The sequence below is a fragment of the Polistes dominula genome, unplaced genomic scaffold, assembly GCF_049000335.1.
Source record: "Polistes dominula isolate Pdom_NZ unplaced genomic scaffold, Pdom_raw_medaka contig_32, whole genome shotgun sequence".
NCBI classification, from domain to species: domain Eukaryota; kingdom Metazoa; phylum Arthropoda; class Insecta; order Hymenoptera; family Vespidae; genus Polistes; species Polistes dominula.
In genome coordinates, this window is record NW_028300880.1 from 3,280,979 (window position 1) to 3,307,432 (window position 26,454).

At 29.4% G+C, this 26,454-nt stretch overlaps 2 protein-coding genes across 5 annotated transcripts; one reads left to right on the top strand and one right to left on the bottom strand.

The window, feature by feature from the left end:
• und (methionyl aminopeptidase und) lies at positions 1-2,504 on the top strand. The gene is made up of 6 exons (XM_015328700.2): positions 1-165; positions 484-573; positions 667-1,004; positions 1,080-1,484; positions 1,564-1,831; positions 1,922-2,504. The coding sequence occupies exons 1-6, from the start codon at positions 21-23 to the stop codon at positions 2,125-2,127; spliced, it is 1,452 nt and encodes a 483-aa protein (XP_015184186.1). The 5' UTR covers positions 1-20; the 3' UTR covers positions 2,128-2,504.
• On the bottom strand, positions 2,373-26,224 carry LOC107070465 (uncharacterized). 4 transcript variants are annotated; one of them, XM_089176577.1, is made up of 6 exons: positions 25,781-26,224; positions 24,836-25,326; positions 10,591-10,648; positions 4,902-5,061; positions 4,642-4,813; positions 2,373-4,529 (listed from the first exon to the last, which is right to left on the bottom strand). In XM_089176577.1, exons 2-6 carry the CDS (start codon positions 25,262-25,264, stop codon positions 4,440-4,442), a joined length of 909 nt encoding a protein of 302 aa, XP_089032703.1. In that variant the 5' UTR covers positions 25,265-25,326; positions 25,781-26,224; the 3' UTR covers positions 2,373-4,439. The 4 variants fall into 4 exon arrangements, with proteins under 4 accessions (XP_089032703.1, XP_089032702.1, XP_015184188.2 ...); XM_089176576.1 differs by having other exon boundaries at positions 24,836-25,331; XM_015328702.2 differs by lacking the exon at positions 25,781-26,224 and adding an exon at positions 25,483-25,729.
• Positions 26,225-26,454: the final 230 nt, after the last annotated feature.

The following is a 26,454-nucleotide window of genomic DNA, read 5'->3' on the forward strand; positions in this document are numbered from 1 at the left end:
TGCATAGCTTCCTATTTAAAATGGCGGCTGTACTGGAAGAAGTCGGCAAATCTGCCGAAAAATTAGTAAATGAGGAAAAGGATGAAATCGTAGACCAAGAGGACGAAACTGGAGCATCGGAGGCATCTAAAAAGAAGAAAAAAAAGAAGAAGAAGAAGAAGGCCGGTATGTTAGATTAATAATTTTCTTTTGGGTGTGTTCGCTTCGTTTGACCATTCGTACTCATTAACAAGGTGCTGTTTCCACAACGTAACTTATTTTTTATTACCTCATTTTCTATAATTTTAAATAACATTATTTTTCTATTCTAAATTAACTATCTTCATTTAAATAATTAAACAAGACCGATTATTTTATTTGTATTAATTCATTGTAATATTTTTTATTTAACAAATTTTTAATATTATTTTAGTGCATCATATTTCACTCATACGTTTACAGGTAGATTTTTCATATTATTAACATTTATATATTTTAATGTAGGTGCTGGTGAAGCAAGTGCTGATGTACCTGAAGGTGATGACAAAGTGAAGGAAGATGATCAAACAAAAAATGGTGATGAAGCGGCTGAAGGTATCACTTTTTTTCAATTACATTATGAACCATCAAAATTCTACTATAAGAATCTATTTAACAAAATAATTTTCTTTTATTCTATAAATGAAGGATCAGCAGAGGCTAATGACAATGAAGCTGAAACCGGAATGGAAAATGAAGATGCTAAGAAGAAGAAGAAGAAACGTAAATCACGCAATAAGGCTGGTGGAATCAAACAAACTGAAAAACCTTCGATTCCAGTCTCTGAATTATTCCCTGATGGAAACTATCCGATTGGACAAATAATGGATTATCCTCCAGCTGCTGGAATTGATGAGAGAACTGCTAAGGATCGTTTTTCGAGCGAAGAAGCACGTGCATTAGATAGAATGCACAGCGACATTTATAATGAAGCTAGACAAGCTGCTGAAGCACACAGACAAACAAGAAAACATATTAAACAATGGGTATAAATATTTAATTATGTATACTTAATCTTTTAAACACCGTATACTCTAATATTTGAATTATTTTCTTTGCAGGTAAAATCAGGAATGACAATGATAGAAATCTGTAATGAATTGGAAGACACTGCTAGAAAATTAATTGGAGAAGACGGATTGAAAGCAGGATTGGCATTTCCAACTGGTTGTTCAAGAAATCATTGTGCTGCTCATTACACTCCCAATGCTGGTGATCCAACTGTTTTGGAGTACGATGATGTCACTAAAATTGATTTCGGAACACACATCAATGGTCGTATCATCGATTGTGCATTTACATTAGCATTTAATCCTAAGTATGATAGACTTATTGAAGCGGTACGGGATGCCACTAACACTGGAATCAAAGCTGCTGGTATTGATGTTCAGCTTTGTGATGTTGGTGCTGCTATTCAAGAAGTTATGGAATCTTACGAAGTTGAAATTGATGGGAAAACTTATCAAGTATGTAAATTAGATAAGATTTTGTATTCCCTGTATGCATATGAATTTTATATGAACTTATGTTTGCTTCGTTTCTAAGGTTAAATCGATCAGAAATTTGAATGGACATTCAATTGCACCTTATCGAATACACGCTGGTAAAACTGTACCAATAGTTAAAGGTGGTGAAGCCACGAGAATGGAAGAAAATGAATTTTATGCTATTGAAACATTTGGATCTACTGGAAGAGGTGTTGTCCATGATGATTTGGAGTGTTCTCATTATATGAAGAGTTTTGATACCGGATATGTCCCGCTCAGATTACAGAGCAGCAAATTTCTACTTAACGTTATCAACAAGCATTTTGGTAATTAACAAATCTATTATAAAACATATATTAATGTTTTTAGGATAAATAATTATAATAGAATTTTATTGTATTGCGTTTTGTTTTTAGGTACATTGGCATTTTGTAAACGTTGGTTAGACCGCGTTGGTTGTACCAAATATCAAATGGCGTTAAAAGATCTGTGCGACAAGGGTGCAGTTGAAGCTTATCCACCGCTAGTCGATGTCAAAGGATGTTACACTGCACAATTTGAACATACACTTGTTTTACGTCCTACTTGCAAGGAAGTCATTTCTCGAGGAGATGATTATTAAACAAAAACAATAACAAAATTATTGTCACTTGTACGATTTTCTTGTGAGAGATGGGGCACTTATTGTTAGTTTAATCATTGTAAAGTTAATTCATGTAAAATTAGCATTGCAAAAGTGCTTAAATCATTGCAAGTAAACGTACGTCAAGTATTTTGTTACCATATTAGTGTATCTCGTTTTTTTAAACATTCTTTTTCGCCCTTCAGAATAATTACAATGAAGCCACGAGTCATGATATTGTAAAAAAAAAAAAAAAAAAAAAAAAAAGATAAAAAAAAAGAACAAGTACCCTTTATATTTAACATGGGAGAGTTTAAACGTTTCTTCTGTAATATTGTCGATTAATGTTTATTTAGAATACATTCTATTCGTTTATACTTTTTCCTTTTTCTTTTTAAAAAACGAATACGTACCTGAAAAAATAAATTATGTCGATCGAGATCATTTTTTTCTGTTGTCTTTACCGAATCGGATTTATTGGAGATATAATATATTTAATTGTTGCGTATTTGTCTTAATAACATTGAGTAATTTCACTTTATTGTTGATTTTATCTTCTATATATAAAATATTAATCGGAAATGACAGGAATATTTTAGATTACACCTATGTGAAATAAAATATATATATATATATATATTTGAAATTTTAATTGTACCACTGTGATAATAATAATCGTCACGTACTTTATATTATAATTAGTTTGTCTTGATAAATAAAAGAAATTTTAGTGCAGAATATACGTGGCAGTGATACAAAAAACTATTTCGTTATAATATATAATATATATTTTCAAGAGAATTATACAGGATTTCCGAGATGTGTTCGATCGAACGATGTCCAGAGATATTCTATGTAAAAAAATAAAGAAAATGTTTTAATAAACATAGTTATATTTATTTTTGTACATAGAATAAGCTGACATCGTTCGATCGGAAATATTTCAGACACACTGTATATACAATTCAACGATAATTCAGATCAATGAGATGATATAAAGTGCGTCAAATAGATATATACTATTATATATTTTCATATTTCTTAATATCTGCTATATATATATATATATATATATATATATATAGTTTGAAAACATATTAGAATATATATGCAAGCCTTGATCTCGTCCATTGTTCCTTCAGTCTTGAAACGTTTGCATCAGTAACCACCACATACTCCTACTTATTAATTAAACTATTTTACTACAATGAAACAATATGATACAGTACAGATATATAGATATTTTGTTCTCTTTCTCACAATATTTTATAATAATAATAATAATAATATATCGGGCATTGCTAAGTTTATTTTTAAGGCCTTCTTCTTCAATCATGCAATCTTGCTTTATGTATATGGTCCCAAGATATTCATTCTAATATTCATTTTATCTTCACAATTATTTAATCAACCAAAGAGTTTGGTTTAAATAGAAACCAAAGAACTAAAATAATCGACAGTATATTCTTTTTGTAAACAAGTCAAGTAAATTCCACGGATAGTTTAGACTTATTTTTTTATGGTTTATGATTATTATCGAGTGAAAGTATGTCCTGACTAACAATAACGAGTCCATGTTGTAGAGGCACGGAAGAATATCTCACAATGATGTAGAGACGATCATTAGAAATAAATTCGTCTTTGTCCGTTGAACACGAATCTACATCATCATCATTATCATCATCATTATCATTATCATTATCTTCATCATCATTATCAGAATCATAAAACTTCCACGTTTAAGTAGTAAACAACTTGTACGGGTTATTAACATTAACTTTGTGAATTAGTCAATATAACGATTCGTATTTTGATCATTTTAAACTATCTATTAATGAACGTTTACTACGAATCGTACTCCTCATAAAAATAGTTTATAATTTATTACCATCTTTCTTCTTTCATTTTTTTATAAATGCAAACAAGAAAGATAGATTTAAATAATTCGCCATTTTTTTTTTTTTTTTTTTTTAAGACGTTTGGTTCTTACTTTTTTTTTTCGTTAACTATGACTATAAGGAGTGCGAGTTTATGGTCCTGCTTTTCTAAAAAAAACAAAATTATTCTCATATACGAATATATGTATGTTTGTATGTATGTGTGTGTGTATATGTATATATATGTATGTAAGTTTTATGTATATCTATATATACAGAGGATTACGTTCTAAAAGATTGATCATCTGATATTTAAAATTCATTATAACGAAAACGTAATAATTATTATCGTTTGTTTTGTTTGTTAAAGTTAAAGTTTGTTGTTAAATTCACGTATTACACACGATCCAACAATGTCCATGTTTAATTCCTAATTCATTGGGAATCTGTACGCGTTCTTAATTTCGCTCTCGCTGTTATCAAAAGATTATTTGGTGGTTCGATCATTGGTTGTGATTTTTCTTGCTGAAATAAAAAATGAAAAAAGTGCGTTAAGATAATAATTTACGAGTTACGATTAAATTGTTTCATTAAGAAGATAGTAACTTTTTAAATTTAAAAAAAAAAAAAAACTCACCATTATTTGAATGTGTTTAGCTCTTTGTTCTATCGCCCTTTGCAATGCTGTCCTTGGATCGTCCTTAAACGTTTCCTCGCGAATTTTTTCAGCTTCTTTTCGCGATGCATTTTCTCTCTGTTTTTCCAAAGCTTTTTGTAATTCGCTTTTTTGATTTAACACGTTTCTACCTCTGCAATTAACACACGAATAAAATACTTCCAATTGTGTATATACCTAAATTAAAAAAAAAAAAAAATAGAAAATGTGACAGTACTTACATTTTCTGATTAAAAAGTAACTCTCTACGTAAATCTTTATGATTGTTAGACGTCAGGCAAGGGTTGTAAGGTTTCCTAGGTAAAATTAGGCCATCAGGTCCCATATGAGGTGCAGGTGGTGGTGGTGGTGGGACACCCAAAACTGGTGCCATTTTTTTTTCTAAAAAAAAAACAATATCAACAAATAATAAATTAAATCAATAATTATAATAATAGTAAAGTGAATGTAATCGTTGAATATTTGTTATAAGTGAGACATCAAATTTAAGACGATTCTTCTTTTTTTACGCTTCCCCCTTTTTTGTGATCCCTTCAGCCAGACAATAATTTAAATATTCACCCTCGAATGATGCAATTCTTGCCCTAACTGAACCCTCGTCGGACATCGCGGTATATCGCGTACTGAAACATTTCCTGACCGAACCGTATCAAAGAGTGCACGTTTTTTTTCTTCTATATAGTTTTAGTTAGGGCTTCGCATAGTCAGCTAATCGGTTTAAAGTTTGAACGAGTCTACTGAGAGAACTCTACTTACTTTTCTATATCTATCTATTCATGTATGAATGATGTATGTAAAAATAATATGTATTTCAAGGTAAATTACAACATCATTTTTCATTAGTATGAATTAATTAATATTTATGAAGTATGAATTCATTTTTAACAAATGTTTTCTTGTTCATTAATTAAAATGTTTCCTTCCAAAATACATTTGATTAACCATAAGTGTGTTATGTATACTTAAAATGGATATAAGTTGTAGGAAACGTTTTAATATGATATATGTATAAATTACGTGTCACGTTGTTTGTCCGCAATGGACTCCTAAACTACTAAACCGATTTTAATAAAATTTTGCACACTGCGTGCAGTTTCATTCAACTTGAAAGATACGATAGTTTATATCTCAATTTATAATCGCAATATTATTTTTTTGCGAATTATTTGTTTATTAACAAAGAGTTATGATTATATCTGTTAGTTCGATAAGATTCTAACAGAGGGCGGTATAAGGTAATTCGTTAACTTAAAGACGTTGTGTATCGGACTGATTGTGAACCACAGTAACGCGTGGCGGGGCACCCCTAGTTAATTATAAATAGAAATTAATAAAAAAAAACAATCTGTAAAACTTTAGAAAAGCAGATAACATTATTGGAATACTTTAAGGATCCTATAATGGAAATAATTTATGTATTTTAATATGCAGTTGAATTATTGTGTTAACTAATGGGTTGACCTTTTTAAAAACTTTGGTAACTTTGGAGACACTTTGGTAATAAGAAAAACAATTATGAAAGATAAAACTCGAACATCTTTTTCTGGAATTAGTATAGCAGATGTTTTTTCTTTTTCTTTTCTTTGCTTTCTCACACTTTTCGGTAAAAGCAAGCAAGTAGTGCGACAGTGCATCCCATCGAGGATGCATTTCGACGTTGTATGCATTCTACGGGTAGCTTGTTAGACGTACGACACTCTTGTTTCGATGGTTGTTCTTCTGTTTCAACTGAGACGGCTCGTTATACTCACAGGTATGTACTACCTACTTATATATATATGTATATTTGACCGAGTAGTATTCCCAGTGCAACAAAAAAAGAAACCCTTTTCTCTCGGTGAGAATGAAACCGCAGGGTGCATTCAAAAAAATATTCACTATTTCCCACACATTTATGATTTATATACGTGTGTACAATTTCTACAGATTGCCTACTTGTTGTGCTTTTTCTTTTCATTTGTTTTTTATTTCAATTTAAGAGTCTACGAAAAATTCAATCAATGCACAAGTGTAAAAAAAATTTTATCAATGCACGTGTCTACGAAAAGTTCAGTCAATGCACGAATGTACGAAAAAATTTTTATTAATTTACGAGTCTACGAAAAGTTCACTCAATGCACGAGTGTAATAACAAAAGTTTAATCAATGCAATAGTCTACGAAAAGTTCAGTCAATGCACGAATGTACGAAAAAAATGTTTGCAATTTTTTTTGAGAATCAATGACCTACGGAAAAATTCGTCAATGCACGAGTCTACGAAAAGTTCAGTCAATGCTCATTGATCATTGACGAATTTCTTCGTAGACTCATTGAAATTTGCTTTAAAATTGCCCGAGTCCTCGATTATTAACTAATTTCTTCGCGTAGCTCATTGATCATATACTAATTTCTTCGTAGCTCATTGGATCGTTGACTAATTTCTTCGTAGACTCACTGAACTTTTTGAAAAATGCAAGAATCCTCGATCATTGACTAATTTCTTTGTAGACTCATTGAAATTTTGTTTAAAAGTGCAAGTCCTCCGATTATTGACTAAATTCTTCGTAGACTCATAGAACTTTAAAAAAAATTAAATTTCAAATAATAATCGATGTCATTTTAATAGAAATGTTAATAATAATATTAATAATAATAATTAGAGAATATTTATTATAAAATATGATAAATAAAAGTGTTCGGATCATTTGTCAATTTTATAGAATGTTAAAAATGGAAAACTGTAATAGAAAATCGAAATTTCTCACTTTCTTTATTTCATTTTTCTCGTTTGAAATAACGGGAAGCGAATCCGATTCGGATAATTTGATTTTACGAGCGAACGGGGAAAAAATAATATACAAAATCATTTCACGAACGAAAAGTCGTCCATGTGTGACGGAAGATATTTAGTCGCGTTGAAGAATACTTTCTTTCCTTTTCCTCTTTCCTACATTCTGTTACAGAATACAAAGGTTGAAAAGTTCTGAGATTATCACGAGATACGGGTCTTGAAAATTTTGGTCGTCGTATTTTCAAAAGTTGCGTCAAGATTTTTTACACTTTAAATGAACGGATTTAAATGATACTTGTATCAAATTAAAGTACATACTTTTTTCTACGTGTGGAATATCATATTAAGTTATAAATCTGACTGTAAAGTTGTATAAAACGTCATAGAATGCAATGCTGTAAAGTGCACAATTTTGTCATTTCTTTGAAAGAGTTGCGTCAAGGATTTTTTAGACTTATAGTGAACGGTTTTTAATAAAACTTGTATCAAATTAAAATACACTCTTTTTTTATCTGTAAAATACCCTAAGTTGCTCAAAATCAACTATCTAAGGTACATAAAATGTCATAGAATGCAATGCTGTAAAGTGCACAAATTTGTCATTTCTTTGAAAGAGTTGCGTCAAGGATTATTTAGACTTATAGTCAACGGTTTCTAATAAAACTTGTATCAAATTAAAATACACTCTTTTTTTATCTGTAAAATACCCTAAGTTGCTCAAAATCAACTATCTAAGGTACATAAAATGTCATAGAATGCAATGCTGTAAAGTGCACAATTTTGTCATTTCTTTGAAAGAGTTGCGTCAAGGATTATTTAGACTTATAGTCAACGGTTTCTAATAAAACTTGTATCAAATTAAAATACACTCTTTTTTTATTTGTAAAATACCCTAAGTTGCTCAAAATCAACTATCTAAGGTACATAAAATGTCATAGAATGCAATGCTGTAAAGTGCACAAATTTGTCATTTCTTTGAAAGAGTTGCGTCAAGGATTATTTAGACTTATAGTCAACGGTTTCTAATAAAACTTGTATCAAATTAAAATACACTCTTTTTTTATCTGTAAAATACCCTAAGTTGCTCAAAATCAACTATCTAAGGTACATAAAATGTCATAGAATGCAATGCTGTAAAGTGCACAAATTTGTCATTTCTTTGAAAGAGTTGCGTCAAGGATTATTTAGACTTATAGTCAACGGTTTCTAATAAAACTTGTATCAAATTAAAATACACTCTTTTTTTATCTGTAAAATACCCTAAGTTGCTCAAAATCAACTATCTAAGGTACATAAAATGTCATAGAATGCAATGCTGTAAAGTGCACAATTTTGTCATTTCTTTGAAAGAGTTGCGTCAAGGATTTTTTAGACTTATAGTGAACGGTTTTTAATAAAACTTGTATCAAATTAAAATACACTCTTTTTTTATCTGTAAAATACCCTAAATTGTTCAAAATCAACTATCTAAGGTACATAAAATGTCATAGAATGCAATGCTGTAAAGTGCACAAATTTGTCATTTCTTTGAAAGAGTTGCGTCAAGGATTTTTTAGACTTATAGTCAACGGTTTCTAATAAAACTTGTATCAAATTAAAATACACTCTTTTTTCTATCTGTAAAATACCCTAAGTTGTTCAAAATCAACTATCTAAGATACATAAAATATCGGAGAATGCAAGTATGTAAAGTGTAATCATTAAAATTTTCTAAATCGTGCTTTTAAGTTTGAAATTGTTACACATAGAAAAAAAAAGGAAATGGGAGTGATACATTGCATAATTTTTTTTTTTAACGAAAGTGAAATCACCGATGCAAAAGGTAACAATCAATCTAATTCGTTCAGCGACTTTCTCGTCTGTCCCCCTGCGTTTTGTAAACACCTTATCGACTATAAATCATCGAAAACTTTCTAATTACAATTCGTTTCGTGTGAAAACGATATTATACTTTTTGTTTGATCTAACCCTTTCTTTTTCTTTTTCCTGTCATTTCACAGGATGTATAAAAAAAAATATAAAAATCAATGTTTCGTTTGATGTTACTTTTGATGAAAAGAAAAAAAAAAGGATAAAAAGTTTGTGTGTCATTCACAAACCACAGAGACAAATTCTTCGATTAAATTTGAATGATAGTCACTATACTCAAAGGCTTATGTTCATTAATATAAAATGAGAGAGAGAGAGAGAGAGAGAGAGAGAGAGAGAGAGAGAGAGACAGAGAGAGAAAGAGAGAGAGAGAGTTGTGGGGAGATGAGGAATAGAATGAAGGAAGGTCCGGCAACGAATGAGCCGAACGAATTGTCGTGGTAAGAGGGCAAGGGCTGGGAGATAAAAGTAATTTTCAGGCAGATGTGTACGGGTAATACGAAAGGGAGAGAAAGGGAGAGAAAGAGAGAGAAAAAGAGAGAGAGATAGAAAGATCATTGCACCGTAAGAAGCAGCTGAAGTAGCGTGAGAAAATGCGTAACAGTCATGTCTGCATGTTTTAAATGATAGCGAGTTAAGGGCACGATTTAAAGGACAATTTTCTACTTAATTTTGTCATATAAATCTATTAAATTTCATGTAAAAACGAAAATCTAATTCAATTAGTTTATTTAGAATATTTTTTTTTTATAGTTTTGAATTAATGTTCTACTTTACCGACAGTGTAAATAATAGGATTTTAATTTCATTGATACAGGAATCAGCTGATTTAACGTTATTAGATTATCAATGAATTTGATGAATGAATTTTGAACTCGGTCGGTAATGTAGGACAAATTTGAAATACAAAATAAAATAAAATAAAATATAATTTTTGAATAAAAAATATAGGATTATATATATATATATATATATAAAGAATTACTTTTTATAATTCATATTAAAAGAAGTAAAGGTTAAAATATTAAATGAGGGGTTATTGATCATTTTGATCCCAGGCCGATGACATAGGGATTTACTCGTCTAACCCAACTAAATGGATCACCCGTTTGTCGTTGGTTATAATTCATTAAAGTATGACATGCGATGGAAATAACGATCAAGACGTTGAGATCAAGAAGAAGAATAAAAAGAAATTAAAATGAAGACACACAATGAAGTGGGGATGGAATTGAAGATCATCAAAAGAAATTTCAAAATGACTGACTCACCGTTCGTCAAAACTTCGCAGCTGTCCGAGGATTCGTTTTTTAAACCGTTACCAATCACCTGAAACAAATTAATTTAATTAATAATTTTATTTGTAAAATAATTATACAGATATTGTTATCAAAAAATATTTTATAATTTTATATATAAATATATTTAAATTGTTACTATTAGATATAAGTGCAATTGTATAGATTGCATTTTGTAATTGAACGTATTTTCTAAGATCTAAACGAGCATAACCGGTTTAACCTATTCGAGATAAAGAAAATAATTCCGATACATATATATATATATATACATCGAAGTATTTTTTAGTCATTTTATTTTTATTATAGTCGTGCATACATGACTACAGTAGTAGTGTTCCTGTATCTCTTTTTAGTCAAAGTAGAGAAACTTTCGTACGATTGTGCAATCTTTTGATTTCAATTTTATTTATTACAAATTGATTTTCTATTAACAATATTACAATATTTAGAAATGATTTTTATAAATCATCATTGTGAAATATTTGTTCATTAATTTTATTTGGTTTACTTCATTATGAAAGTGAACAAACCATTGATTTTTTTTTCTTCTCTCTCTTTGATTTCACATTCCAATATCTTTCGAAATCTATGGACACAAATTTTCTCTTTTTTTTTTTTTTACGATGTAGAAGATTGAATAAGCTTTGCTAATGAACTAACTAAACGTCACACGATGATTTCTAACTCGTTTGAATTTTTTTTTTCAGAAACTAATCACGAAAGGACATGTGTCAGGAAGAACGACTGATTGTTTAATTTAAATCAATTAAATAATTTCTATAATTTATCAATCATTATAATTTCAAATTATTTGAATTTCATAAACGTGTAAGAAAATGCATTATTTTTCTAAATGTTATCATAGTTCTTTTCAAACACTTGACACACGGTGTGCTTTAAAATGAAACGAAATGAAAATAAATCAATTACGAGATAGGGGTGAGGAGGAAAGTGAGGAAAGAATATCCGGAGGACAAAAACAAATAAAAAGAGAAAGAGAGAGAGAGAGAGAGTGAGAGTGAGGGAATATTTTTTACTTCCTTCCTGAGTTTGAACTCTTTTTTTTTCTTCTTTTTAACTCTCCCTGTTTTATTTAAACCGAATTCATTAGAACTTGTTTGTTTGACGCGTACGTAAACACGAAAGAGGGACGACAAAAAGTTAGGGGATCTCTCGAAACCCATACCATACACACATGTGATATATTATATATGTATATGTAAACCTATGAAAGGGTTGTGTAACGAAATGTCGCCTTTTTTCAAAAGTTTCGCGCTTGGTGTATTCGAAGAAACGAGTGTTAACGTGCATCTCTAAAGCAAAAGAAAAGAAAAGAAAAGAAAAGAAAAAAAAACTTATTGGTGTTGGTCACGGTGAAGAAACCCTAGAATACCCATAGCGTGTTCACGTAGAGAATCCTTTCGATGCTCATCATAATAATCATCATCATCATATCATCATCATCATCATCTTCTGCACGCTTTGGAAAATCATCTTTTTTTTTTTATAAAATTCTAAACGCAGCTAAAGTTAAATGAATTGTAATTCAATTATTTTATTTTATTTTATTTTTTTTTATAATAATTAGTGGAGTTGTGTGTGTATGATAAATGATAAATCATTGATTTGTTATACTTTTACTTTCATTTATAAATTGTATATTCAAAATGAAATGAAATTGTTGGCAAAGTTTTTTTTGTTTGTGAATGACACGTGCACTCTCTCTCTCTTTCTCTCTCTCTCTCTTTTTCTGTTTCTTTTTGATTCTTTTTTTGTTTTTCTTTTCCTATGCTTAATCACATTTCATCGTTCGTCAGAAAGGAAAAAAAAAAATGAAACGGATTTTCATGGAAGCATGAACGAGTTAACGCGCGAGTATGTATCCAGGAGCGTATCTCTTACGAACTCGTTACGCTCACGAGAAAAACCTTTGTGCACATTCATGAAGAACGATGTACCTTTTTTTTTTTTTCTTTCTTTTTTTTTTTAATTCTTTTCTTTCTCTCTTTCTCTATCTTTATCTCTCATTTTCTTTATCTCACTCAGTCAGTTTCGTGCGTCAACAAAAGATCGTACAAAAGGTGTCCTACAGAGTAACGTGCTGCTTGCTGCTGCTACTTGCATAATGACACCAGACGTAATACTCTGTTTTTTTTTCTACTTTTTTCTACTTTTTTTTTTTTTTCGTGAATATGTGTTCTGATTTTTTTCTTTTTTCTTTTTTCTTTTTTGCAGTGCACTCTAAAGTAGATGACGTTTCTATGAATCTATTCTTCTTCTACTTCTTCTTCTTCTTCGTGTTTAGTTCTTCTAAAAATTTCAAATATCATCTTAACACGTAAAAAAAAAAGAACAATTGACATTAGGTCAATCTCATAGAGTTCTCATCAATTTAAAAATTAAAAAAAAAAAAAAAAAAAAAAGTCCTAGTCCTATCGAGATAGTTCTTTGTTTTTATTTTCAAAAGATTTTCCTTTCCAACTCGAAATGTAAAAAGTCAAAAGGAGATAAAAGAAAAAAAGGCGGGAAAAAGGTAAAAAAAAAAAGGTGGGCATGGACGATGCACAAATGCATTGCCAAAGCGCATGCACGAAAATCCACTCCGTTTATACCCTCGACCAAATGCAACGACCATTTTTTTTTTTTTTTCTCTATTACTGAAACTATTAATGCAACGCGAGAATAGCCGTCTAACTAATGATACACCCACACAAATACAAATATTTACACGTGTACGAGGGTGTGGTAAGGAAAAATAAGCAAATTTTTTATCCCTAACCCTAACCCTTCCCTTCCCTTTCCTTTCTTTATTTCGTTCTCTTTCTCTTCAATCCTCCCCCAACACCAAACCACACCTTTTTTTCTTTTTATTCTTCTTCCCTAATTTTTTTCTTTACATTTTTTTTTTTTTGTTTAACCCGATCGATACGGACAAGTTTATGCTTCGTTGCACCCTCTTGACACGGATATGAAAAAAATCTTTGAGACGATCGAGCAATCAAACTTTCGAGCACGTACCTCTACTCGTCGTTTTTCTTTTTCAAAGACACCTTTTCATTTTTTACTTTGGATTTATTTTCTTTTTTTTATTGTAATGCCAACACGTATAATCAAAAAAAAAAAAAAAAGGATTTTGTTAATTGTATTTTATATTATAGATAAGTAATTTAATTTATTTTCTTCTTTTTTCCAATAATTAAATCACATATAAGGTTGAGTCAAAAGTTTGTGCAATATTTAAAAGATAAATTTGTTATAAAAAATTGCATAGAACGAACCTAATATTTTTCACCCTAATATTTTTTATGAATTTATGTTGAATTATAATGTTGAAATATTATTAATACAAATTAATTTGTTGGGAATAGAAACGTGGAAGTATTGAATATTTGATTTGATGATTTTTAGAAAAGCAAGGTCTCAATTTTAAATATAATTTATATAATTTTTAGAATTGTTAGATCATGGTCAAAAATTTCAGTCGACTATTATTCGGTCTTGTGAATAATTTGGTGATTTTTAAAAGTCCTAAAAGTAAGAAAAAACCCACGTCTAGTGTACGGAAGACGATCGCATTACTCGAGGGTATACACTCTTCTAGCTTCTTTACTTTTTTCATTTTTTCTTTTTAAAGGGCATAGCTTAAGACCTTCTCCCTCGTGTGTCGCGAATTTAAAATATAAAAAACAAAAAAGGTTAAAGAGAAGTATCTTTTGAATATGAAACAGCAAAAAGAATATTGCGTAGAATAAAAAGAAAATACTTTGACCATGGAATTCCTGACATGATAGTTCAAATGACTTGTCTTCGTGACTCACGATGATGTGTTTCAAACTAAAGTAAGACGAAGAAAATAAAAAAAAAAAAAAATAAATAAAACAGAAAAATAAAGCGTGTTCTCTTTAAATGACATTCTTGTCATTTGTAAACCCTAATGAGAGATGGACTGAATAATAATCATTGTTATTTTAAAAAATCATCATTCAATTCATGACTCAAAAATTATCTTCTTGTTGATGATGAATCAAAATAAATATTTGAAGTATATTTTTATGAAGTTATCAAATCGTAGTAGTAATAGTAGTAGTAGTAGTAGTAGTAGTAGTAGTAGTAGTAATAGTAGTAGTAGTAAGTTGTATCAAAATGTTAGACGAATTTATTATATATATATATACGAGATAAGATTCGTTTCTAAATAAATTAATAAATATATATATATATATAATAAATTAGCAAAATAAATATTTAAAGTATATTTTTATGAAGTTATCAAATCGTAGTAGTAATAGTAGTAATAGTAGTAAGTTGTATCAAAATGTTAGACGAATTTATTATATATATATATATTAATTTCTTTAGAAACGAATCTTATCTCGTTCATCGTTAAATTCACGATGTATTCATTACAAAAAATAATTAAAAAAATTATCTTCTAGTAGATGATGAATCAAAATAAATATTTAAAGTATATTTTTATGAAGTAATCAAATCGTAGTAGTAATAGTAGTAGTAGTAGTAGTAAGTTGTATCAAAATGTTAGACGAATTTATTTATTATATATATATATATATATATATATATATATATATATATTAATTTATTTAGAAACGAATCTTATCTCGTTCATCGTTAAATTCACGATGCACTCATTACAAAAAAAAAAAAAAATTACCTTCTAGTTGATGCAAATGACGATGAATCAAAATAATTATCCCAAATATATTATTACGAGCTAATCAAAATGTTAGACGAATTATCACCTCACGAATAAAGGATACGAATAATTAGTCAGATAAATAAGTTAGATAGGTGAAACAAAAAAAAAATGATAGAAATAGAAAGAGACAGAATGAATGCACTTCCCGCTCGTACGAGTGCACGATGCAAACTGACAGACGCACGAGGCAAAAGAGGAGACAAGTTAGTGTTAGTTACCCATGTGACCTCTCTCTCTCTCTCTCACACACACACTCTCTGTATATGAGTGTATGTATATAACGGATACCGACACATCCATAATCTTTTACATATATAATGCACCCCACTAAGATTTTGTACGTACAGATAACTAATACTTAGAATACGATAATATAAATCATACACACATATACACACACATACACACAGGTTTATATTTAGAACACATAGAAAATTACGCGTATACTATATGGATCACACATAGATGCATACAATTGCATACAATTGCATTACTTAATATACGCCTATAGTTTGGAAATATAATTCTGTATTGTTATTATTATTATTAATTATATTATAAATAATTATTATTTTTCTTTTTTTTTCTAAATTAAGAATATATTTTATCATTCGTAACTTCTTTACAGTTGTCTGAGTTTCTACACTTCTACTATATTTTTTAACGTTCGTGGGAATAAGGTTATAGGGCAGGAACCCTTTTTTATTTTCCTTACCCTAAACGGAAGTTCGCCTAAGTTTAATTACGAGTTTACAGTTTATATTCGAAATGTTGCATTCGAGAATAAAATAGGAAAAAAAAAATGTTTAGATTTATAAAAAAAATAGAAACAGAAGTCTTGATAACTCGAAAGAAAAAGAAAAAAAAGGGTTGACGATGCATCGAGTAAAACAAAAGAAAAAAAAGTAAGATTTAATTGCAAGTAAATCATTATACACTTTCTATCAGTCAAGGTAACATGCTTCGAAGAACATTTTGTACTTGTAAACGTCAATCATGATACATAGTTCTTACTTTTTTAATTTTAATCATACGAGTGCAATGAATATCAATGTTAAAATGAGATGAACAAAAAATGGAGTGGATATTTAAAAACAAAAAAAAAAAGCTTTCACCACGATGATTATTTCCTATGATAGATGAACAAAGTTGTAATACAAGTTGCACACAATCAAACACTTGATTACATGCATGCGAATAAAAATAATAAATATTTTATAATTAAAAGAAAAAGAAAAGAATGATCATTAGTGAATCATTCAGTATAAAAAATTAGAGGTTAGGTTGAATCAAAAAGATTCGAATGGTAGAATAAATCTTTGATCGGTATCAGTGTTGTCGAAGAAAGAAGGTAGGAAGGAAGAACCTTTTGTTATTATCTTGAAGAGGTTTTTCTTCTTGCAACGGGGCTGCAACGGCTGCAACTGCAGCAGCCACCTGCATCAGACCATGGCGACCCTTTAATAAGAGCAATACGATCTCAGCTATTACCTTGCTTCTTCTTCTTTTTCATCTACTTCTTTCTTCGCATCTTTGATCTTTCTTAAACATGTCGATATAATTTAAAAAGAAAAATGGCGGACTATGCAGTTGGCACGTGTACCATCAAAATTTATTATCTTTTTTGTTTTACAAATTAATATTTTAGGTTGAGTTAACAGAATTTGTATTAATATTTGATTGTAAATTTTTGGGTAATATTTAACCCTTTGCACTCTTTTTACGTAGGTGTCGCTACTGCGCCATTTTCTTTTATTGTAGTTATATTATATTTTATTAAAATTATATTTATATTTAATTTATTATTTATAGTTATTATAAATATTGTGTATTGTGAATTTTTGGTTTATTTAAAAAAAGAAAAAGATAAACACGTCGATCTTGTTTGAGATCGTTGAAGCGACTGAAAGAAATCTTCTTCGAGTAGAAAACTCTTCCCGTTTTAGCCACCTGTTCTCCAAGTAACTTTCACTCTCTCTCTCGTAATCTGACCATCGAAGACGAGATCCTCTTCGCGACTCGTTTAATCGGAATTCCTTATTTATCTTTAACGATTACGTTCGATAAATAAAAAAAAAAAATAACGTTTTTATGTAATTTTTAAAGTAAAAGTATAAAAAGGTGTGTGTGTAACCGGTGCATCATCGTCCCTGTTTTCTTCGGTGCATCTTCGGAACGATAAATTTAGTACTTTGATTCTCTTACATTAGGTGCTAGACGACGTCGACATCATCGTAGGCGGGTTCGACGATCGATTCTAACAGCCGAGCCGGAAATTGTGGCTGATTGAGAAGTTCGGAAAAGCAATCGAGAGCCGATAACGAGCACGTTGCACTTCCGACATCATCGAATACCTAATTCTACTCGTCGCGTCAGCCATTTTTTTCCTTTTTCTTTATTTTTATCTCCAGTTATTGTCATCCTTTCACTTGCTTTTTCATTCAAATTTTAAAACTTTCATACTTTTTCTCACCTTTTTTCTTTTTTTTTTATTTATCATCCAATATAAATCGATTAGTATTTTGTTCTATTTTTTATTATTACCTGCTGATATTTTTATTAATTCTATTTTTTCTTTTATATTTTTTTTTCTTTTAACGATGAAGAAAACGATCGAATGATTTTTATTTTTTTTTCTTTCTATTTTAATGACAAAACCAAACTTGATTTACAGGATGCGTCGTTCTACTCGATCGCATCTATAATAACTGGTTACAACAGTAGCTAATATTAACAGTAACAGTAACAGCAATAGCAAAAGCAAGCGTTCTCGCGATTCTCATCACGAGAGGAAGATTCGTTCAACCGTTTAGAAAGCGAACGCGACGGCACCAAGTTAAAGGCTTTGTTTTCTCGCATCCCTGAGAATTGGAAAAAGCGAAACCGAATGCTGGTTTCCTACACAAACCAATTCCTCTATTTTTACTTTATTTTTTTAGTTTTTTTTTTTTTGAAAAGGGAAACGATTGAACGAACCAACTAACGCGCTTGCTTTCTAAAAACAAAATACAAAACCAAATATAAAAATTGTTAACTTCATTTTTATAGACAAATTTTAGAAAATAATTAAATAAAAATATATTTGAAAATGATCTTATCTATCAGAAATGTAATAACAAAAATAAAATCACATAGCATACACTTTGTCTCATTCATTAAATTAAATTTTGCTGTTTAAAACTGTATACTTAAAAATACAAAATTATTCCTTTTCTCTTTCGCATTATTTATATTATACTTTAACACGCGGTAATAAGTGATTCTACTTGTTTTTTTTTTACTAATGCAATTATGTTGTCCTATGCAATTTTCTTTTAACACGCGAACTCGTAGAAACAATGACGAAAACGTGATTCACCTTTTTATTATTCGTAATGTCATCTTATTCTATTTTTTTTCTTTATTTTTTTTTGTAATTACGATGTTAACAATTGAAAAAATATTTCAATGAAAATAGACTTAATCTTATCAGAATTAAAAATGAAGGATAATTACAAAAAATTATTGATACTCGTGGCTTTCGTGGTTCAAACAAAAGATTACGAATGAAGTCAATTTTAAATTTGAAAATATTAGGCAGTTCGGAAAGTCGTTTCGTTTTTTGCTGACGCAATAATGGCATTAGTTGATGCAAACCGACAAATAGTAACACATGAGATCGATGAGATGTTAAATTTATCAAATTCAACTATGTATGACCACTTGAAAGGTTTAGGTTTAACCTCGAAGCAAAAATTGTCTTGATTTTTACAAAAGAAAAACGAAATGACTTTCCAAACCACCCAATATTTCGATAAATTTTTGATACGATAATTTATGAACATATTTAAAATACATTTTTAAGTAAACGTATACTTAATTAAATATACATTTTCACAATCCATAAAACATTCCTTTGATTAAAAACCAATTCCCGGTTCATGCGTACCTGAGCATGCGTACGTTCAATTATGATAACCTTGAAAAATCATCACCACGAAAGAATACACATAGTCATTATTTTTCTTACAAACGCGTGTTCGAGAAAATTCGAAATTTATTATACTTTTTTTTTATCTACACTGTAAAAATGACTTTTTAAATGTTCATAGTGTGACGTTAAATATACCGTGAAGATCGTCACAAATGCACAACATCACTTTTACACGATCTGTCATTTCTTATTCTTCATATTATTCTTCTTAGAAAGTAATATCGAAAGTAAAAGAATATTTCTTCATTAAAGAATATTTTTTCTATTTATTTTATCAAATTTCAACAAGAATTATTTCATTAGAACGAACACGATAATCCAATGGATTGTAAAACTAGCAAGCTTGAAAATAATTTTCTTTTTAGATTATTTTTAATCATAAGTATTAGATATTTATTTTTTTCAATATTTTATTTATAATATATAATCCAAGGTTATTAAATTATTAAAAATAAAATGTCATTGGAATTTTTATTTTAATCTTGAATTATCATCCTAACCTTCGTGCTAAAAATAATTTTCATTATTTTTATACTTATATTAAATATAAATAAAATATATGTGAAAGATTACAGTTAGAAAATTTGTACGAGATGTTTTCCTCTAACGGCGTTAAAGATCTGCGAAGTACATATGTAAACGAATATATATATATATATATATATACTTATGTATATGTATAAGTTTAAAAATATAACTCGTTCTCCATCATGTACGTACTTCCGCGTATATAAAGACGCACGTGCATTTATGCTCGAGTTCACGATTACGTTCGTCATTTTGCAAATTTAACACGCGTTTTTGCTTTCCATTCTTCGTCTTCCTTTTTTTCCCCCTCTTCATTTTTTTTTTATTTGAACTACGTAGTACGTACGTCGATTTATCTCGAGATACACGCGTGAACGCGCGCGCGAAATTTAAATCATAAATCATTCGTCATTTCAAGGTGAACCCGAACAATCTTTTTCCACGATTTAAAAAATCTAAGCAAATGTTTTATTCGTCAAAGTAAAATAAAAAATCATACACACACACACACACAAAGAAAATAATTGTAATTATCTATACGAGTTATCTGTATGTAAAATAAGATGAGTTTTATAATAATTTTGTTAAGTTCAGTTCAATTTAATTATTCATAAAGTAGTTGAGGAAATTTATCTGTCGATCGATCGATAGCAGAAAAATGATTTCACACCCTGTATATAAGAATCTTATTCTAACATGGAGAATCTAGTTCTGAACGCTATGCAACCAGTTTGTGCAGTTGAATTAATCTTATAAGACCGACAACTTGGTCACTTTGAAAGTATACCGATCGTTTAAATCGTAGCGAACCATGACTCTCGATATGACCAATTATTTAACGTGTGTTAATTTAAACTTTAACTTAAATAAACTTTAATAACATGTTATACTTTTATCAAAGATTACAAATATTTTACAGTATGAAATCATATTTTATTTTTGTGAAATAAAAAAGACAAATTTCTCCATCATAAACAAGCCGATGAAAAAAATCATTTTAATATACTACGTTGGTCAGTTGATTATCATTTCAATGTACTACGTTGGTCAGTTGATTAATAAAATAACGAGCTATTTAATTCCAATGTATTTTATGTTGAAACAAACAAATGAGAATGAAAAGAAATATGTTTTTTTTTTTCGTAATATTGTTTAATATTAAATAAACGTTAATCAAGTTATCGAATGGTTTACGTAGTCGATATCTAATGTAACTAAACCATTAGCGGTTTCAAAGCAAATCTTTGTCTTTAAATTTACGAGCAGAGAGTAAGCTGCCAGACGTGCAGCTACTACGATAAGCGTTATCTTATAATTATTCAACGGATGTAACCATAATATATATGTGTTTGTATGCTTCTATGGGGTTCGATTTTTATAAAAGGAATGAACTATACGTGCCACGTTCGAATCGAATATAAATCGATAATCGTTATCATTTAAATACTCAAAGGATTACATTATTTACATATTTTTCATTTCACAAATATATTTTTTAACCTACAACACCCACCCATACACAAACATTTCAATAAAGAACAATTCATAAGCAAATAAAAATGAAAGTTACGAATATTTTATATCAAAGTTTAAATAATTCATAAAACAACTTGCATTTCGTCATTTTGGTGACATCAAATGATTGGTATGATTGTTAAATGTTAAATTGTTTTTTGTATTAATAGGTCAATGTTAATCATTTTTGACATGCAATTATTCCACAGACTTTGTTTTCTTCTTCTTCTTTCTTTTTATGTATTTTGTTATCTAAGCAAACTAATTTTAATTATACGCGTAGATAAATTTATAAGTTGTGTTTGTGTGAAATTAAATAGACGAGATACGTCAAACGAGCGTGCAAATACAAAACAGTGCTCTGTTACGCAATTTTACATCATTGCGTATTTAAACAGCGAGAAAAAGATACTTTTTTTTTTTTTAAATATGTACGTGAGTTCCCAACGAATATGTTATCACATATTGCAAATGATTATGTTGAGAATATGAGCAAATTTATTCATCTAATCGTAGATTGTAATTAAAAGAAAAAAAAATGAAAATTTGATAATCAAACATTGTATTATTTTTCTTAGTATATTATTAACACAATGAAGTTTTTTTATTCCTGTATAATAATCTAAATCATTATTATGATTGACTATAGTATATAAGCCTTATCTTTATCGTAATATTCACATTCTACAGAGAGACTCTATCGTTTATACGATTAAGTTTCAATTTCAATGAAAATATTTGTATTAAATTTAATCCAAAAAAAAAAAAAATATTCAACTACTTATATATAAAATACATACTGAAATTAGAGAAGTAGATCGTTCGGTATCGAATTTGCAAAAATAAAACCAGTGTCCACTTGTCAAACACACAAAATATTAGAAAAATAATTCGAATTTAAATGAACTTTGTATCAAACACTTCTCGTTATTATTATTAATATTAACGATCGATAAATGAAATAATAATAATAAAATAGAGAAAAAAAAAAGGAAAAGAAACACCTGGTGAACACGGACAACAAGCAACAGCAGCAGCAGCAGACAAGAAAAATGTTTAAAGTACGAGCGTAAACATCGAACTGAAGCTCTGGCCACGGCAAGCTGCGCCTCAAGACCACGCTGCTGCTCCAACCTTTAAATTAAGCTCCTTTCACACCGAAAACTTTCCTTAGAATCAATCGTCTTTCTCATACGCCTTTCTCCTTTCGAACTAACTCAAAAATTTATAAGACTCGTACGATTCAAATGAAAAATATTACAAAAAATAAAAAATAAAATCATTGAAATTTTGAAGACAACAGAAAAAACAATTCGTTACAAATTTGTTCGAGTTAAATAAAATAAAATAAATTAATCGTTCAAAGTATTTTCCATTGTGATTGATACTTTGTATGAATTTTAACGATATGTGTTTTTACCTTTAAAATAAAATCTGAGTTAGGACAATAATAAATCTTGGGTAATGTTCTTTGGAATGGATGAGAGAAACTCGATAAAATATTCATCGAAACGTCTCTCTTTCTCGAGAATACGGTTACGGGACTGAGAAATTGTTTTCTACCAAAAATAGCATGATTCCGATCGAATGTTAATATAACCGGTCAATGCCCTTATGTTGTTACATGCATATGTATATATGTACCTATGTAAGTACGTAAGTATATTAGCAAGCGAATTTCCGCTTAAAGCTATTCGCGTTCGTATGTATCAAATAAAACAATAAAACGTGGAAATCATCGAGAAATAATCTATGGTGTTGATTCAATTAACACATCAACTTGATTTACTATCCTTAACCAATAAAAAAAAAAAAAAGAAAAATAAATCAAATAACATTAATTTAGATTTTTCATTCTCAGTCGATAAAAAAGAAATCTACTTATCCTTTTTAAATGCAAACGATAATAAACTTTTTTGAATATTAAAAAGTGAGTGCAAATGAAAGGGGAAGGAAAACATTGACACATAATATGAAAGCCCCTTAATCCAAATTCCGCACAAAGGAAGGCATCCGTGGAAAGGAACCTGCAGCAGGCCCGCATCTTCCAGGTCCGAACCTAATTCATCTCGGGGCCCTCTGCATGTAGTAGTACGATCACCTTGCACGCTACGATGCCATCTCCCTTCCAGGAATTTTAAGAACGAAACATCTGTCGTATATACACCCGTACAAAGCCATTCAACTTTTATTCGAAACTACTACGCACAAGAGGTGGACGCCATATATTGTTTGTAAGCTCGATCAAATTAAATCAATCAAATCTGATAATAATAATAATTATTATACTATTGAAAAGTTAAATGACATTATTCATAAACTTCATGCATTTCATACATTCATACATTTTGATTGAATTAATCTTTATAGGGTATATTATTTTCCCCTTCGGTATAATTCTCTTAATGACATACTAAAGTGGATACAACTTTATAATATCTTTGTATGTTAGTGAAACTCTTTTTAAAAACCAGGTACACCAATGGAAACTTCATTAACGATGAAACTGGTTCTTGCGGTCAAAAGTAAGTATATTTCGTTCGCATTTCCCGAGGTTAACTTACAATTCAATCGTTTTCACGATTCAAGAGTGCACTATCTATATCTCTGCAACGTACGTGCAACATACAGAAAAGTATATATATATATATATATATACATATATATATATATAACACGTTAGTATATATGGAATATAATTCTTCAAAGTATTTACTAGAACACGAAAACTTGAAATGAATGAAGTGTCATTTTCTATCCTACGTGATAATTAATTCTATATTTTTATATGATTAATATTTTAACAAAATAAAATAAAATAAAATAAAATTTAAGCATTTCTAACTTTTCATAATTTTGTCCACGTATGTATGTAAGTATCTACGTTTTATGTACTACAATATTTTCTAACTTTGCAATAAGTAAATTCCATCCGACATAAGTCAAATTTACATTCGTTTAAAAGCATAACTTCGCCTTTCGCCATTTCGTCACGCTTAACTATGCATATTTAATTAATTCTTCGTCCTCGATCGTTAACAATAAACATGACTGGTAAATATTACAAATTATTTTAGATACGGTCCATTAAATAATATTCAAATAAATCTAACATACGTGTTTTGTACGTATTGCTACGTGCTAATCAAAAATATATTCAATAATATAATAAATTGTAAAAAAGTAGAGCAAATGTCGTAATAATAATATTAATAATAAAAAACAATTAATATTAAAGAAAAATCTTAAGTAGATCATTCGTATAGATGACGAATATAGTTATGCAATTATTAATTCGAATCATGTACAGTGATCACGTGACATAGCGTTTTATTCTTGGTTATGTTATTTAGGTATGTAATATTTTATGACGCATCTCGCATATCATTAGCAAATTATTAATATTATTATTATTATTATTACGATAATTCTCTAATTCCTTTTTATAAAAATAAAATAAAATATGAATGTTTATCTCTTACCTTTTTATCACAAACCGAAGAAGAAGAAGAAGAAGAAGAGGAGGATGAGGATGAAGATGAAGGCACTTTCGTAGAAAGTTCGACAACGAAATCCTGAATCCTATTCGTTGATCCGAAAGAAGAATCATTTCTTTTATCATCGATTAAATTATGATCCTTCAATGATAACGACGAACGATTATCTTCAATTTTGATCCTCGTATGATCATCGTAGTCCTTTGATTTCTTTTCCAAATATTCTGGCTCGCTCAAACATTTTTCCAAACTAGAGGACGATGCCCTTTGTTGCAATGAAGTTGGTGAATTTGGGGTTGATTTGGAAAATTCTTCTTCGGTTTTTAAACATTGTTTATCCGTTGTTTTGTCACGTATTCGTGGTGGATCCTGATCGCGAAATATCCTTCGTTGGATCTTAGAAATTTCGCACATCTTCGAACGATTGTGATCCTTTAATATTTCAACGACATTTTCCCTCCTTTTTGTTTTCAAAACTGCGCTGTCAAATGAACAATTAATTATTATTACAAATAATTACAAATTATTCGAATTTAAAAAAAGAAAAATGAACGAAAACTCATCCAAATATTACAACAATAATTATTGATCATAAATTAATTAAAAAATTCAAAATAAAAATGTATACATACTCGTAATTTGGTGTACAGTTCCTTGTAATAAACCTTGTTTCAGCACGCGTGATAGAAAAGATAAAAATAAATGTAGAAAAGAAGGAAAGAGAAGAAGAGATAGAAAGAAGAAAAAAATTAGCCTCTTTTTCGTAACCACTATACTTCCGCAACGTGCAGAAACAAGGCAACGACTATCTTCTTGAAGGCTAAATATCCCCGTGCGTCATACAGTAGGACATCTGTTGTCCTTTTCCCTCCGAGCCCTTTCCCCTTAACGTTTCTCCCTCTTCTACTTTTATCACGTGGTTGTACTTACTCTCTTTCTCTTGCTCTCTTTGAATGTTCTGTTTTTCTCTTTTTTTCTCCCTTCCTCTTCGTTATACGGTCCCTTTTGTCGCCACCCTTTGCACATAAAAAAATTGTGCGAACCCTAAGGGCCGTCGCTTAGCCTCCTAGGCACACCACGTTTCTCTTCCTACTCTGACAATTTTCTCTCTTTATACATATATCTTTTTGGTTATATATACATATATGTATGCGTGTATATGTGCAGTTAAAACTCTACGTGTAAATCGATTCGGAGACTTTTCGTCGCGCAAGACGTTCTTGAATGCACCACGCAAGATGTCAGCCACCAAAATTTCATTTCCCGCTCAAATTTAAATTTCAAAGGTGGAAAGGGAAAAACGAATAACAGGAGCGTTGCGATTGGTCAGAATTATTTCGGAAAATTGGCGCGTTAAATTGAAAATCGATAAACGCCTATCGATAATTACTTCATCGACAATTTGATTTTGTTTATTAATTGTTGCTGCTTGTAGTTTTTAATTAAATAAAACTTCATCTATCATAATAATCCAATTAAATACTGTTTATTAATTATTATTGACGAAATTATATTTGCATCTAAATTGAAATTATATTTATAATATTATTATTGATCGATTTGTGTTAAAATTATTCGATGTATAATTTAAAAACTTTCATTTA

Coding starts and splice junctions, on each gene's coding strand:
- und (XM_015328700.2), top strand. CDS start 21: ATGGCGGCTGTACTGGAAGAAGTCGGCAAATCTGCCGAAAAATTAGTA. Junction 166..483: donor GAAGAAGAAGAAGAAGGCCG/GTATGTTAGATT, acceptor ATTTTAATGTAG/GTGCTGGTGAAGCAAGTGCT. Junction 1,485..1,563: donor TTGATGGGAAAACTTATCAA/GTATGTAAATTA, acceptor TTCGTTTCTAAG/GTTAAATCGATCAGAAATTT.
- LOC107070465 (XM_089176577.1), bottom strand. CDS start 25,264: ATGTGCGAAATTTCTAAGATCCAACGAAGGATATTTCGCGATCAGGAT. Junction 5,062..10,590: donor CTGCGAAGTTTTGACGAACG/GTGAGTCAGTCA, acceptor TTTTTTTTTTAG/AAAAAAAAATGGCACCAGTT. Junction 4,814..4,901: donor TTACTTTTTAATCAGAAAAT/GTAAGTACTGTC, acceptor TGTTAATTGCAG/AGGTAGAAACGTGTTAAATC.